General features: G+C 36.4%; 1 protein-coding gene across 3 annotated transcripts in view; it reads left to right on the forward strand.

Moving 5' to 3' along the window:
* The window catches only part of LOC137391016 (peroxisome proliferator-activated receptor alpha-like), a 47,252-nt gene that overhangs the window by 11,531 nt on the left and 19,541 nt on the right, over positions 1-16,180 (forward strand). For all 3 annotated transcript variants that reach the window (XM_068077350.1, XM_068077352.1, XM_068077351.1), the window contains exon 4: positions 7,591-7,732. In XM_068077350.1, the coding sequence (XP_067933451.1) occupies positions 7,591-7,732 (142 nt within the window). The remainder of the gene's footprint in view (positions 1-7,590; positions 7,733-16,180) is intronic.

Consider the following 16,180-nt stretch of genomic DNA (forward strand, 5'->3'; position numbering starts at 1 on the left):
GGGGTTTGGGGGCCCTCCCCCAAGAAAATGTTGAGAATTAAGAGCAAAATTAGAGCATTTTAAAGTGTATCTTGTATTATTTAAGGTGGATATCTAGGTCCTGTCAGTGAGTTATTGCAAGTCTTGTAAAGAGAGCTAGCTACAGAGTTACATGGTTTTGAGTTGTAAATATATATATATATGTATATTTACATTTATATTCATAAATATACATACATGTACATGTGTACATAGAAGATTAATAGTTACAGCTTGACACTTGTCTTTTAAAAACTTAAGAGCACCTGTTTCAGTTACAAAAATAAGTTTAAATAATATATTACATGCACCAGGGAAAGACAAAAATAATAGATAACTTGGCCTGCTTAATACTTACTATGTTTAAATTATGACCACCTAGAAATACAATGAACAAAAAACTTGGCCTGCAAACACAAACTATTACATTCAATTCAGTCACTTAGTGCAATAAAACGCTTCCTATCCAGATGTTGACCAACAAACTCATTCACTATATAATTATAATCTACTTTGTCAAGTAGAGCATGATGAGCATGCATGAGAAGAAGATTGTTCATTCTTGATTGTGACATAGTACTCCTCATAGCTGACTTAACTCTTGCCATGGCACTAAAAGAACGTTCACTGGCAGCATTGGTAGCAGGCATAATAAGTAATAAGTTAGCTATAGTAAGGAGGTTCGGATAGAGGGACTTAATCGGTGTGGCTATCCATTGAAGAAAGTCGGTCACATGCTTGAAATGAGCTGGCGAGTTAGTTAACATCTCCAGCTCTGTCTGCAGCTCATCACCCTGAATGGCCTCACCATACTTAGCTAGCACAGCTCTATACTCCTCTGTATACTTCTTACCTTGGCTGGCATGAATAAGAAGATTCTCAAGAGATACCTGTATCTGCATTCCATCTTGTGTGAATCGGTCCTTGATACAAGTAGCTATCATGTCCAGTACCTGATAATACAGGCTTCTAAAATATTCTGCAGCTGTGGCAGGATGGTGTGTACTGCTAGAATTACCATCTATCCTCTTTGGTGCTTTGCGCTTTCTAGGCAGGACAAAGGAGTTCACACCTAAAGAATTTGAAAGATTTGTAAGTAAACATTAGCAATGTATTGAAATGAAATCGAAAGGTAAGCTTGTATCTTGTAAGACTGGCTGGTTTTCAATTAAATACAATATGGTCAAAAATCATAGCAACAGAGTTAACCTAGCCTAACTAGTAGGTCCAAAACTGGAGGGGTGGGTTAGTTAACCAACCCACCCCTCCCAGTTTTTTTTCTAATCTAGGAGTTAACCATAGACTAATTGAATTAACTGACTATTAAACCTACCGAGCTTTTCAGCTTTCACATCTACTTGTTCTTTGAAGTTAGATGAATTTTCCTCCGTTCTCATATTGGTAAGTACACTGACAACTTCGTTGGCAAGTGACCTAGCTTCAGCGGCTGTCAGTTTAGGACTCTGGAGAGATGAGCTGAGGTGGTCAGTTATCCTGTAAACCTTCTCACTGAGCATGAGAGCTGAAAGAAAGGAAACAACATAAAAAAGCATTAATAAGATATTGGTGATATTGTTGAAAAAAGCCAAAATATCTGTAGGAAATATGAGCCACCACGGCTTTATTTACTTCCCCCTAGGAGATTAGGGGAAAGTAAGGAGAAGGGGAAAAAAGAGAAGGGGAAAGAAAGGGAGGAGGGGGTAATCAAAGCCCTGATTGTCATACTAGGAATGCAAGTTCAAGCAAGACATACCATAAAGAAACGAGTAGTCTTTCAGCTTAGCTCTGATACCCACAAGTTTAGCTGCAGCATCACTGTCAAGACTCTCATGACTTAGCTGGCTGAATAGTTGACTGAGTGGTTGATAATTATCCAGAATACTTTTCATAGATGCAGCACGAACTGTCCATCTAAAAATATCCAATATAATGATATGATAAATGCTCTCCACAGGTACACCAGCTCATGAATATCACTCATTCACTTGAATAGTTCTATATGGATTTTCACATGAAATCTTTCCTGGTGAATGCGTCATCAAAATAGTTAAATATTCAATAAATCATCATCAAAAATCATAATGCCTACCTGGTGTATGAAAAGCTCTTGAGTTTTCCTACATCAGGTGAGTCCTGGTCTAGGGCTTTGATTCTTTCCAGCCCCCCTTCTCTCTTAGGGCTTCTTTTAACAGCTTTGATTATCTCGTTTGACATATCAAGTGCTTCTTTCATAATAAATATCTCCTTGGTGGTGTCTTGGACAGCTAAGTTGAGGGAATGTGCATAACAATTAACATATGTAGCCATTGGATACTCCTACAAAAACAAAGTTTTGTGAGATGTATTATAGATATACAGCATTTGTTTGAAATGGCTAAATACTAATGGTGGCGGAGACCTTTGTGCATGCTTGTTGGGCTGAAAGAGTCTAGTGAGCACAGGTTCGACTTGAATTGCGCTTGGCAAAAGCAACGCCTTTCCATTTCTACAAATCTTGATTCATAACTATGAATAGACTGTTACCTTCTGAATATGGGTAGCCACCCCTTTCTTAGTTCCAGACATAACTGCTGCCCCATCATAACACTGTCCTCTACATTTCACTAATGGCAGATTGAGAGCCAGCATTGAGAGCCAGCAGAACGGATTTAATAACTTTCACGATGGTATCAGCATTGGTAGCCTGAATGTCAAACATTCCTACGAAATCTTCATGAGCAATAAGATCATTATCAACCCATCTAAAGCGAAAACAGTGTTGAATGAAATCAAAATAGTAATAATCATGGGGTTTTATAATCATGAGCCATGAGGGCTTTATTTACCCCCCCCCTCCTTTCCCACTTCTCTTTTTTATGAAAATAGAGAGAAGGGAGAAAGAAGGGAGTCAATAAAGCCCTCATGGCTCATGTTTACAATGACTTTAGATTATCATCACAGGCATGAACAGCCAAGTTCTTTAAACCCTCTCACCTACAGTGCATGGCATCAACACAGAGTTTTAACCATAGAAGATTGAGAATAAGAGCCAAGTAACCTAAAAGCTTTGACAACTAATTCATTTTAAATATGAAAAGCACAAACCTCAAACAGAAGGTCATCTGTTCTTTGTTAGATATATCTGGGCTCTCATCTAACATGATGGTGTAGTATCCAGCACCTTCATCTCTTATTCTGTTACACAATGAACGGCATATGTCCTGGCCAATGATGTCGATAAGCTCGTTCTGGTTGTCAGGTGACGTGTAGGTTCGATGGCCTTTCATCCATTGGTCTAGCTGTGGGTTTGTACTGGCCATGAATCGGATAAGCTGAAAAAAGTTTGAATTGGGTTCCCTATCCCAGCCTGCGCTTGTCTTGTCTTGCTTTTGCGTAGTTCCTGTTAAGAGAAGAAGTGTGAAAATGTTTTGTACTTGTTTATACAACATTATAGATTCCCAGTCAACACAGACACTAAGCATACACCACCAGAATGGACTGTTTTTATTGTTCTTTTCTGCATATAAAGGTTTGGTTCTATATAACGCTTGTAGGCGGTGATAGCTTGAGTTCATACTTCACATGGTTAAGTATAAACTTTCAGAATAACAATATCATAATATAACCTTTGGTCATACAAGTGGTATTCAGTCATAGGACCACAGAACTATTGTTTACTTTACCTCTAAAGGCTATGTTTTGACGTCCAAGGAAGACAATACACCTTATCAACTCTTTGAGCATCATTCTATTCTCAGCTTTCATGGACAGGTCAATCTTTGTAGCCATGACATCAACTTGCTGCTGCTTAGGATCAAACTTAGCCTGAGCCTCTCTATGTACTTCAGTCTTCTGATGCAGGTTAAACCTACGAGTAGCATCCTTCCAGTCGTCGAAGCCATCCGTGATAAAGGAGGGCTCCATCCTCTTACTAAATGTGATTCTGTCTAGAAAAAGAAAACGTAACAATGTGCAATCATTAGAAAGACATAGTGCTAGCATGTTAAACAATCAAACAGATACATCACTACATAAATTACAAAGCTTTATATTAGCAATCAGCTTTGAGGGTACCTCGGGCCAGATACGAAAGTTATAATATTTACTTCAAACTACCTTCTTTGTAGGCTCTAATACATTTATCACAGAACATTCTATCATCGTATGTTCTGTAGTGTAACCAGCTCCACTTGTCAAACCATGAAGCTTGAGCCTTATGTCTTCTGGATGACTCCATTCCTTTCTTCTTTTCTAGATACACTCTGTATGGGAATGCGTAAGACTTGGGGTGACATTTTCTGTAAAACGGATCTGCAAATAAAATAGTATGATGATAACAAAATGCTAGTGCAAGGTTATGCTCACTGTATAAGTTGGTTACACAAGGAAGCTGCAGTTGGTCACAGGGTCAACAAGGGAATTTCAAAGTTAAGGCAAGCATGTTGCTCAAATGTATGGACAAGAAGACATATCGAATGCTCATGAATACTGTTACACAATATTTTTGCATGTGTGATTATCTTACCATCAATTGGAGAAAGCAATGGCTGTACATCTGCTGCTTGTGAAGGAGAGCTTGAATGAAAAGAAGCTGTTGTGTTAGTAGTAGTTGTAGTCGCTGAAACAGGACTTGCTATAGTGCTAGAAGATGAAGCGGCTGTGGTGTCTTGAATAATACTACTTACGACACTGATATCTCCAGCAGCTGAGCGAGGCTTGCTACAATGACAGCAGAGATATGATAATTTAAATATTAGTGTGGCTGATGTGGTAGTTAACTGTAACTCAGATCTTAACTCACCCTTAGAGTAGATAATATCAAATGCGTTGTATTTGGTATATTCCTAGTCATTCATTCAAAAGTATTTATAATTTCATATCAAGTGAATTGAATTAAATAATATTTTATTATAAGTTTTATAAATTATTATTTATTTATAAAATAAAAATAATTATTTATTGAATTCTTGTTATGATCATTCCGTTGTTTTAATCATGACAATGACATTGTTCAATGATCATCTATCAAATGTCCGGGGACTCGTGCAAAGGGTAAAACTAAAAATTAAAGTGAATTGAGAAATAATAAAAATTAATTTTTTAAATAAAAAATCTCACTATACTATCATGGTTGATATAGAGGCCCGTCTGCACGCTCACATGATACTTAATTGTAGCTTTACCTGAAAAAGTTTGTGATAGGTTGGGTAAAATGTGTCGATTTTAAATTAACTTTAGTTTTTTTACTGCTGTCTGGATTCTTGCTAGTGGCCATTTTGTCTGCTAACTGACAGTGACTGGCCAATTCTCGCAGCAATGATCGCGCATTCATTACCATCCTATTTTCAAGAGGAGATCGTTAAAATTCTCGTGCTTCGCGAAGATCCCATGGCGACATGAACACAGTGAAATCGGTAATAAAATGGTTGTTTCGAAATCTAATATTTATGAGTTTTGAGTTTCACAGAATGACTTCCACCATGTACACTATGCCGATTTCGCAATTTTTGAGATTTTGACAGAAAAAAAGTGCTCCGGATGGTTCCGGAGTCTCCTAATAGGACAATACAGTACTGAATATGTGGTACCCAAAAATCATTCTAAAACAAAATGTGCATAATAATTTGTTTGACCACCAGATTGCAAAATCTAGTGCAATTGATTTTTGGTAGATTTTTAGTAAGTCAAGTTCAATGATCATTAATATTGGATTGGGACTATCACATGGATAAACTTTTAATGTGGTACAGTCTAACTTTGGTATTTGAACAACTTTGATCTTGAGCATCAGAGTTAGAACGAAAAAATTGGAGCCTTTATCACTTGCCGAACAAACATTCGTAACTTAAATACCCTTGTATCCGCAAGTTAACCCCATAATGAGGAAACGGCATAAATCCGCAAGCTAAAGCCTGGTTCCCATATTGAATGTGAGACCCCAGCAGTAATCTCACGCAGCAAATCACTTGCGGCGCTAGGCTCGGGGGCTTATGTTCACATGAAGCTGTGCCGCTGATGATCGCATAAAAATGGCCGTTAGCCATGCCGGCTGGAAAGTGCTGATCTTCAATTTTACAGTGCATTTTCAGATAGTTTTGCCTGTTGCTCTTTGCGAAAGTCGAACAGGTTGAACTTTTGCATTGACCGCTGGCAACTACCAGCGGTACTTGGTGCGTATGTTTGCATTTCACCGCTGATAGCCTTGTGGTGCTGTTGCCAGTGCTTGTGGCGTATCGGGAACCAGGTTTAAGCGAGTTTTGAGATTTACGAACCTTTATCGAATTCATCACGCTTGCGAATGATGGAAACGACACTTGCGAATCTTACGCATTAAAATATTGCGCAGGCTATTCCACTCTAAACATTTTCACACACTTGAGTCATTTTTATTTCGATTTGAGCAGTCTCAATGCGCCAATGTTCCGAACTAATGCTGCTAAGCTTAGGCTGACAAGACTGCCTAGCTATATATTGGGTCATTAATTAGGTTAATACTTGAGCTATTGGGTCAAGCGCTGGTATCACAGCCTGGTTCCCATATCTGCGGCGAGACCCTGGCGGTAATCTCGCGCAGCAAAACGGTTGCGGCGCTGGACTCGCTGGATTATGTTCACATAAAGCTGCGTCGCTGATGATTGCATAAAAGTGGTCACTCGCCATGCCATTTTAAAAGGATTGACCCTCACCTGTACAGTGATATTCAGGAATGTTTTGCTTGCGGCTCCTTGCGACAGTTGAACAGCGTTGAACTCTTTGTGTTGACCGCTGGTAACGCAAAATTATGTCCAAATTATGAACCCTCGACGCGTGGGTTCTCATTTCACCACAAATAGCCCGTCGATCCTGCCACCGATCCTGCCACCGGTGTCACTGAAACACTCAAACGCAAAGTAACTCAACTTGCTCGCAGCTTCAAACGCGCATCATGTGAGTCATAGAAACATAGTATTAGATACCAACAAACACTTGTCGTTAAATAATTGTATGCAGAGTTGCTCATTCTGGCTAATGAAATACCGCCAGTAGTTGTGTTTTGCATAGGAATCGGTGTATTGTTTTATTTTCATCTTCTTTCATATAATTAGACACTTTATTTTATGCAGAAATCTGAAGAAATGAAGCGGGACTATGTGTTGTTGCACGTTTGACAATATATTCCTCAACCTGGTTTTACCTACTTATGATAAATTCAGTGTGCTCATATATAACCCGTGCTCATAATATAAGATATGGTATGGTATGGTATGGTATGGTATGGTATGGTATGGTATGGTTGTGGTATAAAATGATGTAAAAATGCTTAAACAAGTACTTTTCCTGTCTGGCCAGGAATAAGATTATTCATATCATACGTAATAAAAAAATCATTGTGGAATTTCAACCATCTTTTTTCAAATAGCTTACTTGAGTGGATTGCGGTCAAAAGTCGAGGTCGAGCCATATTTAAATTTTTTATATCCATAGTGCTACAGTGATCCACTAAACTAAGTGGGTTGATTCATAAAACATTCCATTTTTATTAAAAATATTCTCACAAGGACCAACATTAATCTATGCATGAAACGGAAGATAACTCGGGCTAATACTTTGTAGGGCTTCTTCAGACGCAGCATGTCCAATAAGGATAAATACTTTTGTTCAAAAGAAGAGGGCTGCGAGATTATACCAGGGAAGAGGAACCAGTGTGCCTACTGTAGATACCACAAGTGTCTCAAACTGGGCATGTCCATTGAAGGTAATGCCCAATCAACATTTATTCCCTGAATCTCTGCTACAGAATATTGCCCTTCATCCTGTCATTGACCTGGTTGCTAATCTAATCCTTATCATACTGTCGCGCTGAGTTCAAGTCATCTTTTCTATTAGTTTGCAATTCCCAAACTCAATGTGTTTTGTGCATTTCTACCAACTAGTCGGACAATATCTAGTACAGGCATCACTCCGCTTGACCTACCGTAGCTTTAAGCCCTACAGTCTTCCATCCTACACGGGAAGATAGGCTTATAAGGATAATACAATAGATGAAACAATACCGCAGAGATACCATTTGTTGATCACTCAAAGGATGCCATGCATTTGCGCATATGCTATAGATGGTTACGCATATATTTGATATGGTCAATCTAATAGAAATTCATGCCTGCAGCTATGCTGGAAATGGCAGTGACCAAACATCTGTATTCTTAGGCACTTGTAAACAGCATGATATGACAGTTGCAGCCAGAATAGAAAGTTAAAATGCCACTACAAACAACGGTATTTGTGTCTTGCAGCAGGAGAAGATAGTCTGCTTGCCTCTCTTCAAAGGTTTTTAAGTTGAGGTCAGCCGCGCTGTTGGGTATTTTGCTCACTACTTTCATAGTTTTGTTATGTATTGTCGCTTGCCTTGATTAGAATCACATTTACCAAAAAAAAATTGTTCAAGTTTGCTGACATTTTCAACAAACAGCGAATGACTAGCGGTTAAATGCTGCGAACCTGGTGCTTGGGTCAGAGGGGGGGGGGGGGGTGCTGTACTTTATGTACATGCTGTACTTTATGAAGAGTGTCCTTATCAGGTACTGTATACTATATTTGATGTAGGAGACCTTACCCATGAAAAACTAATGTTTTTTCATCTACCAAAGATTAGAAATGGCTCTATCACTGTCCTGTTAAGTGAATTCCTGTTTCATATCCTACTCATATAGAAAGATGGTTCCTTCAGTACATTAATTACCAGAATAGTATTTTACTTAAAGCCATAAGGATTTGTAAGAGACATACAATAGCTGCTGAAAGAAGTCACCACTATTGTTAGATGTTACAGTGGTGATCATAATTATAGTACCTCTCAAAATCAACACTTTTTGTTGTTAATTCATATAATGTCCCGCTAGTATTATGTGAATTATGACAATATGCACATCAATGGAAAGCTCAGAATGTACTGGATAAGAATATTATGTAAACCTAACTGATATTTGCTTTATTAGTTTGATTTTGGTACATTACGCCATTTTCGGCATAAAGTGGTACAAAAATCCAAAACAAATGTTCGACATAATTTTAAAACAGCTTTATAAAAGTTAATTGGTGATGTTTTTAAGTTCCTTTAGAGTATTCCTAGCATCCTAGTATTTGTATGACACCATAAGTCTAGACTGACCTGATAGAATATAATGGGTGCCCATTAAACAGATTTCATTACTAGAGTGCACCTTTGGTGGTAGACAATGTCTAGGAAATTTGCTGTCCAAATATGTATAATATGTATGGTCTGAGTTTATAGGGAAAGGAAGTTTATGCCATAAATGAAAAAAACTGTTATGAAATTACCAGGCGGTCCCATTATTATCATCACCACTGTATATCAAGCCTGACTTTTTTGGTTTTGTCGGCAATTTTTCAAGTTGGTTCAAACTTGTGCTTTTATGATGATACAGTAATGGAAATGACTGAGGAACTGTGAATTTCATGGTTTATTTTGTGATAGATACAAACATAAACGAGCTTCAATTCTTCACCTTCAATAGATGTCGTTGCATTTAATAATAGAGATGATCACACTTAGTAATGGAGATGATCACACTTAGTAATATATACGATCACATTTAGTAATATAAACGATCACATTTAGTAATATATATGATCACATTTAGTAATATATGTGATCACATTTAGTAATATATGTGATCACATTTAGTAATATATGTGATCACACTTAGTAATATATGTGATCACATTTAGTAATATATGTGATCACATTTAAGTTATTATAAAACCAAGAAAGTTGCAAAATAGAACGCAAGTTTAATATTAACACCTTCAAGTAAATTTTGATCAACAGGTACATGCTTAATGATAGACCTGACTGAGCCCTGAGCCATTTTTGACTCTGCCTTCTCAATTCAAGGTGAGGTGTGTGTTGCATTTAAGATAGTTAGGATTTTGTGGTTCCACAGCAGCGTTCAGCACTGAATGCTTGTATCAGCATTACGTTAACTGTATTAGTAATTAGTTTCCTTAGCAACGAAAACCATTATTGGCCTCAATTGATGCATCAACCCGTGACTGCGCTATCTCAAATTGCTGACATCTTATAACGATTCTCTCTATATTTAGCTTGCTTTATCTGCACGCGTTTATCGCCATCTACTATGGCTACCTAACATGACTACTTACTATGGTGACCTGCTACTGTTACTTACTGCGACTACCTGCTACAGTTACCTGCTACAGTTACCTACTACTGTTACCTGCTATTATTAGCTACCACAGTTACCTGCTACAAATTGCTACCATAGATATTTGTTTACCTACCTATTGTGGTTGTCTATCATGATCACCTGCTATGGCTCCAAGTAGCGTTACTATCCAGATTGCAGATGAATCTATAATTCCTTACACATCTATATATATATAAGCTAGCTGAATGTCTGGCAGAAGAATGTCTTGCACAGAAAATTTATTTTTATTCAAGGTGTAACAACAGCAACCATTCTAACTTTCAAACTTCATATTATCAAAAAAGTGTTTTGTGTGGTGCAAATAAATTAGGAAAAAAAACAAAACAAGTGTAAAAGTTTTCAAGCATTTTTAAACAGCTGTGACTATTCAAGTTCATATCATGAAAGAGGTGTTTTGTGCAGTTGAAACAAATTAAGAGAAAATAAAGCAACTGTAAAGATGTTTAAATGTAATTGTGAAATAATTAGTAAGAAATGGCTAAATAAAGTCTGTTCTGCAATGATTACAATGAAAAATTATGGTATGCAATTATATGATTTTAATTTGTTTCAGTATTAGTATCATAAGGCGAAAATGCCGTAGAGAGTAGTATAGAAACCTATAGTAATTATCTAATGCGAACATCCACTGGTAAAAATCATAAAACTTTATATACATGTATATTAAAAACTAGTAACTATAGTTACCTACAGTAACTTTAGTGCATTTAATGTTTATGATCTGCAGGAAAATGTAACATTACAATGTACTATGTACAGTACGTATCGCAGGGAGTTCTCACCTGCGAGACAGACAGACATAACATAAACGTTTAATTTAGCTTAAATGAGCTTAATTTACTAAACACACACGTAAAGCTAAGTTTTAGTGTGTATTTTACAAAACTTCAACTTTGTTATTGGCTAAAATTTTATCACCTATTTGTTTTGGGTTTGGTATTTACTATAACTAGCGAGCATCGGATCACTTTCAGGCGTTGTGGGAGGGATTTCGGCGAATAGTATATCAGAATTTTGGTTATTTCTGCGTAATCATTACACCGACTGCCAATTATTTTTTTGATACGAATGGCGGAAAAAAGTTGAACAAATTTCATCCTTGTATGGCGATGACGAAACAACATTATGTTCCATATAATAAGGCAAAAAACATCTTACAACAGATGCATCGTAACTCGAGGGTGCACTTTATTAATTAATGATATATCGTGTGCAATCGCGAAAAAGATGTACAGTTTATGGTAAGAGCGATGGGTGTGATAAGAGTGGCTTAGCCTTGGGGTTACACCAGCTTGTTAGTACACTTGCAATTTCAATGTCGCGAGTTCAGATTCAGTACCGAGGTGATCTTTTGTTGTTAAAACTATCGCTATAGCTGGACACACGAACGGCCGCTGACAGACATACGACAGACAAACATTGACTTTTATATATAATACTAGCTGTGCTCCCCGGTGTTGCCCGGGAAATAAAAGTCTTGGACAGAAAATTGATTTGTATTTAACATATAACATTTGCTATTCTAACTTTCAAACTACATATCATGAGAAAAGTGTTTTATGTAGTTACAACTGTAAAGTTTTTCAAACTTTGTCAAACGACTAACTTTCAAACTTCATATTATGAGAAAAAGGCTTTGTGCAGGACAACTAAATTAAAAATAAATAAAACAACTGTAAAGCTTTTCAAACAGCTGTAAGTTTAAAATTTCATAACTTGAAATTAGTGTTTCGTTGAAATAAATTAGTAGGAAAAATAAAAATGTAAAGTTGTTTAAATGTAAAGTCATTAGCAAGTAATGGCTAATATAGTCTATTTTCGCTACGATTACAATAAAAAATTATTTGGTATACAATTATGATTTCAGTTCATTTCAGTGTTGGCATGCGAAAATATCGTAGGCTATAGACGTACATAGAGTGATATAGAAACCCATAGTCATTATCTAGTGCAATCACCTCCTGGTAAAAATCATCATTAAAAATAGTACCAAAATACTATGTTAACCTTAGTAACTATAGGTACCTACAATGACTTAGGACATTTTGTGGTTATGATCTGCAAGATAATATAACATGACAATGTACTACGTGGAGAGTTTTTACCTTCCAGACAGACATGTAACAAATGCTGAATCTAACTTAAATGAATTTAATTTACTAAACACGTACTTGAAGAAAGTTTTAGCACGTATTTTAGTAAACTTCTAACAAAAATTTTATCATTTCCCTTTTTGCAAATCATTGTTATTATAACGGATACCGGATATAACGGATACGGATAACTCGCCTTGGCAAGTTCAGCGGTGTATAAACGAAACAAAGATGAAAAAGTATCTTGTTGCAAATACTTAGTTCCTAAAATATTTTTTAACAGAGGCATCATAATGCGTTGGCGCAATGCTAAAATAGTTATGGTGTGTATTATAGCCGTATGTAGCTCAGTGGTAGAGCGCTAGGATACAAAATCTCTGGATGCATTCGTCGTGAGTTCTAATCATAGATATATATACCTATGGTATATATGGTACCTATGATATATATGGTATATCATAGGTATATATATCTATGGTTCTAATCCATCCAAATGTGGAATTTCAATTCCAAAATTGCAATAGCTATAACTGGACAAACCGAAGGATGACAGAAAACAAATGGCAAACTTTGAGAAAAATATATATAGATTAACTAGTGATATGCCCGGCATTGCACGGGTATTAAAAATCAGCTTATAAATAGTGACATGTAATGTTGCCTGTCACTTACCATTGGGATGGCAAATTACCAATATATTTGAGTAAGCTAGTAATTTAAGTACTTACTAATAAAAGCCGTGAGAGCAAGCTCAAAATGATGTTGCACCACACAGAGCGGTATGCATATTTTCACCCACATGGTGACATATATCGCCTCAGAATTCAATGCATCTCGCCTCGCGTAGGTCAATTGATAAGATATTTACGGGAGGCTCTGAGATTAAATCTAGCATGAAATGGATATTTAATTTCTAACTTTTAATACCTATAGCTGTACAAACCGAAACACACACATAGGCCTACATACACACCACAGGTGTCCTTTAGCGGGGATATTGCCGAAGCCGAGACCGGGCCGTAGTCTACACACACAAAAAAACAACACAGGTCCACGTAATTATGAGCAAAAACAAAAGTATCTACCCAAATATCTCGCCAATCCGATGAGCCGCACACACAAAAACTAAACCAATCGACTGAGCCACCCATCATGTCAAAATATTCCAAGTTTCAAGTCATGTCTTGCACAACTCACCTTATGGTTTGTCAAAACTTGTCCCAAAGTCCCTATTAATTTGAGACTGTCCAATATCTGTTTTAGAAATGGTCGCCGCTAGCCTAACCTAACGTCCTGATTCAACATCTTAGTAACTATCGGGGCATTGCTGAGTGCTCCCGATCCTTTTGAGTCCCTCTTAAGTTACATATATACGTTATATTATAGTTTATTGTATAAAGTATAGTATTATAGTTATATTATATATATAATAATATATATGTACTAGCTGTGCTGCCCGGGTAATAGAAAAGTCTTTGGTCAGAAAATTGATTTGTATTTAACATATAACAACATTTGCTTTTCTAATTTTCAAACTACATATCATGAGAAAAGTGTTTTGTCTTATAAACAATGAGAAGTAGTGAGAGTTGCTCACTATTAGCCTGTGCGATATTAGCCAGTTCGTTTAATAATGTGAGCGAACAGCTTCTCGTGACATTATGCTATGGCCCGCATCATACGCAAATCCGTTGGGTATTTGCTCTCATATGATGACTTATATTGGTAAGATGGCAATTCAGTCTCCGTAGTCTAGTGGGTAGGGTGTCGGATTGGTGAATGGCAGGGTCTGAGATCGAATCTTCTTCGGGATGGAATCTTTATTTCAAGATTTTAAGATCTATAGCCGAATAATCAAACCCATGAATACACATACGACGATCAACTTTGAGAAATATATATATCTATCTATATGTATATCTATAACAGTGGAACCTTGGTTCTCGAACGCTTTGGTCCTCGACCAACTCAGTTTTTGACCAAAAAATTTGAGTTTGGTTTGTCTCGTACCACGACCATAACTTTGGTTTTCGACCAAACCGGAGCGTGCGCATTTGATTTAAACGTTCGGAGCAGCTCCGGAAACAGCATGTTTATACGTTTAGTGACGTTCTTATGAGCCACTTTTGGAAGGTTCTCAAACAAAGGGAGAAGTTTCGCGTCATAAGTTCTTTACAAAAAGAAGGCATCTGGGAGAACGTCACCTCTATTGAAAAGATTTTCTAGGAACACAACTTCTCCAGATTTACCCTACATTGTTTTGAAGGAAGATTCTTCTTTAAAGATGTGAAGTAATGTAAACGTGCCATTGCTGTTTCTATTTCCTTTTTCACACGACTTTGATGTAACTGATCTGTTGCATTTCTTTGCTGTTTCATTATCAATTTCCGCGATTTTGGTATTGTATCATAACCTTTAATGTTTTCGATGTTTTAAGAGCGAAGCATACTAAATGTTTACTTTTTGATTTTTTTCATCATCATAGATGGAAAATATTTTATTAAAATTAAGCACGATCCATTTTTACCTGTTTTTATATATAATATGTAGTACACAGTACAGTTTATGGTGTAAAATGTTAAAAAATACTTTACCAATGTTGTTAAATTGACTTGGAACGAATTAAAATTTACATACATTAATTCTAATGGGAAAACTTGTTTCGAATCTTGAACAACTCAGTTTTCGAACAACCTTTTGGAACGGATTATGTTCGAGAACTGAGGTTTCGCTCTACAGTGGAACCTAGTGACGGTGATACCGCCTAGCGCGGTCTCACAGTCGCTATGGGAACCACACTTTCTAAGTAAAACAGCTGAATAAATAAAGTAATAATTTAAATATATTTAAATTATTACTTTGTACAACTGATGTATCAGTTTTATTGTCAGTTGATAATTCGGTTAAAGACATACGAATAGGGTGCTATACATGTGTGGGTACATGTGTGGGTAGAGATTCATACTCAGCTATTCCAACTTGGCTATGCGAGTTACAAACGAGCATTATTTATATATTATTTTGTTTTTATATACATTTTTTGCTTTAAGTTCCAAGGGAAGCCTTACTTTTTTTTTACCACTGATCTTCTTAGAACTATAAAAAGTAGGAGAGGCCGTTTCGTACCATTTGAATTGAACTAGGATATGTCAAGAACTGCATACATAGACCTATGTTCTGATTTACAAAGCTTCAGGGCTGTGAAATATATAACTGAGATGTCTTGTCACATATTTTCTCAAGTTTCACGTCAAAATTATATGTTGGTATGATGATAAGTCAAGGTTTGACTGTGTATACAATAGATGTACCAATATGTAAATGCTAACATGACTAAAAGTTGATTAAAGAAGTAGCTATAATTATAAACTAAAGATAACTAACATATTAGATTCATCTAATGATGAGTATGATGCCAACTAGTTGAATTATAGTGCTATAGAAAATCCATCCTGTTCAAGCAAACCTGAATGTATTCATCTATAATTGGAAAGCTGTTTCGTGGCTCCGTCTAGTTTGTTTTAGCTCCATTTTTTTAATTTTCGGCTTCTGAGCGAAATTTCCATTCCTTATATTTGAAATGAATTTTTGTGTCGTTGGTACGTGTAGGACTTAAGGTAGTCAACATTGTTAATCGCGTTACAGTCTTGCATCATCTCTGCTAGGATCTCATGATTGTCTGAACAGTGAATCAGTCATTATAACCGCATCTTGAAGTGATTTGTTTTTTGATTTTCACCTGTTATACACTTCGCATTTGCAAATTTTTAGTTACCAATAATTGGTTTTCAAAAACATTTGCATGCTAAGCATTAATTTTTTATAACCACTCGCTATTTTATCATGAATTCTATTGCATAG

Source organism: Watersipora subatra, chromosome 3 (assembly GCF_963576615.1).
Source record: "Watersipora subatra chromosome 3, tzWatSuba1.1, whole genome shotgun sequence".
Taxonomy (NCBI): Eukaryota; Metazoa; Bryozoa; class Gymnolaemata; order Cheilostomatida; family Watersiporidae; genus Watersipora; species Watersipora subatra.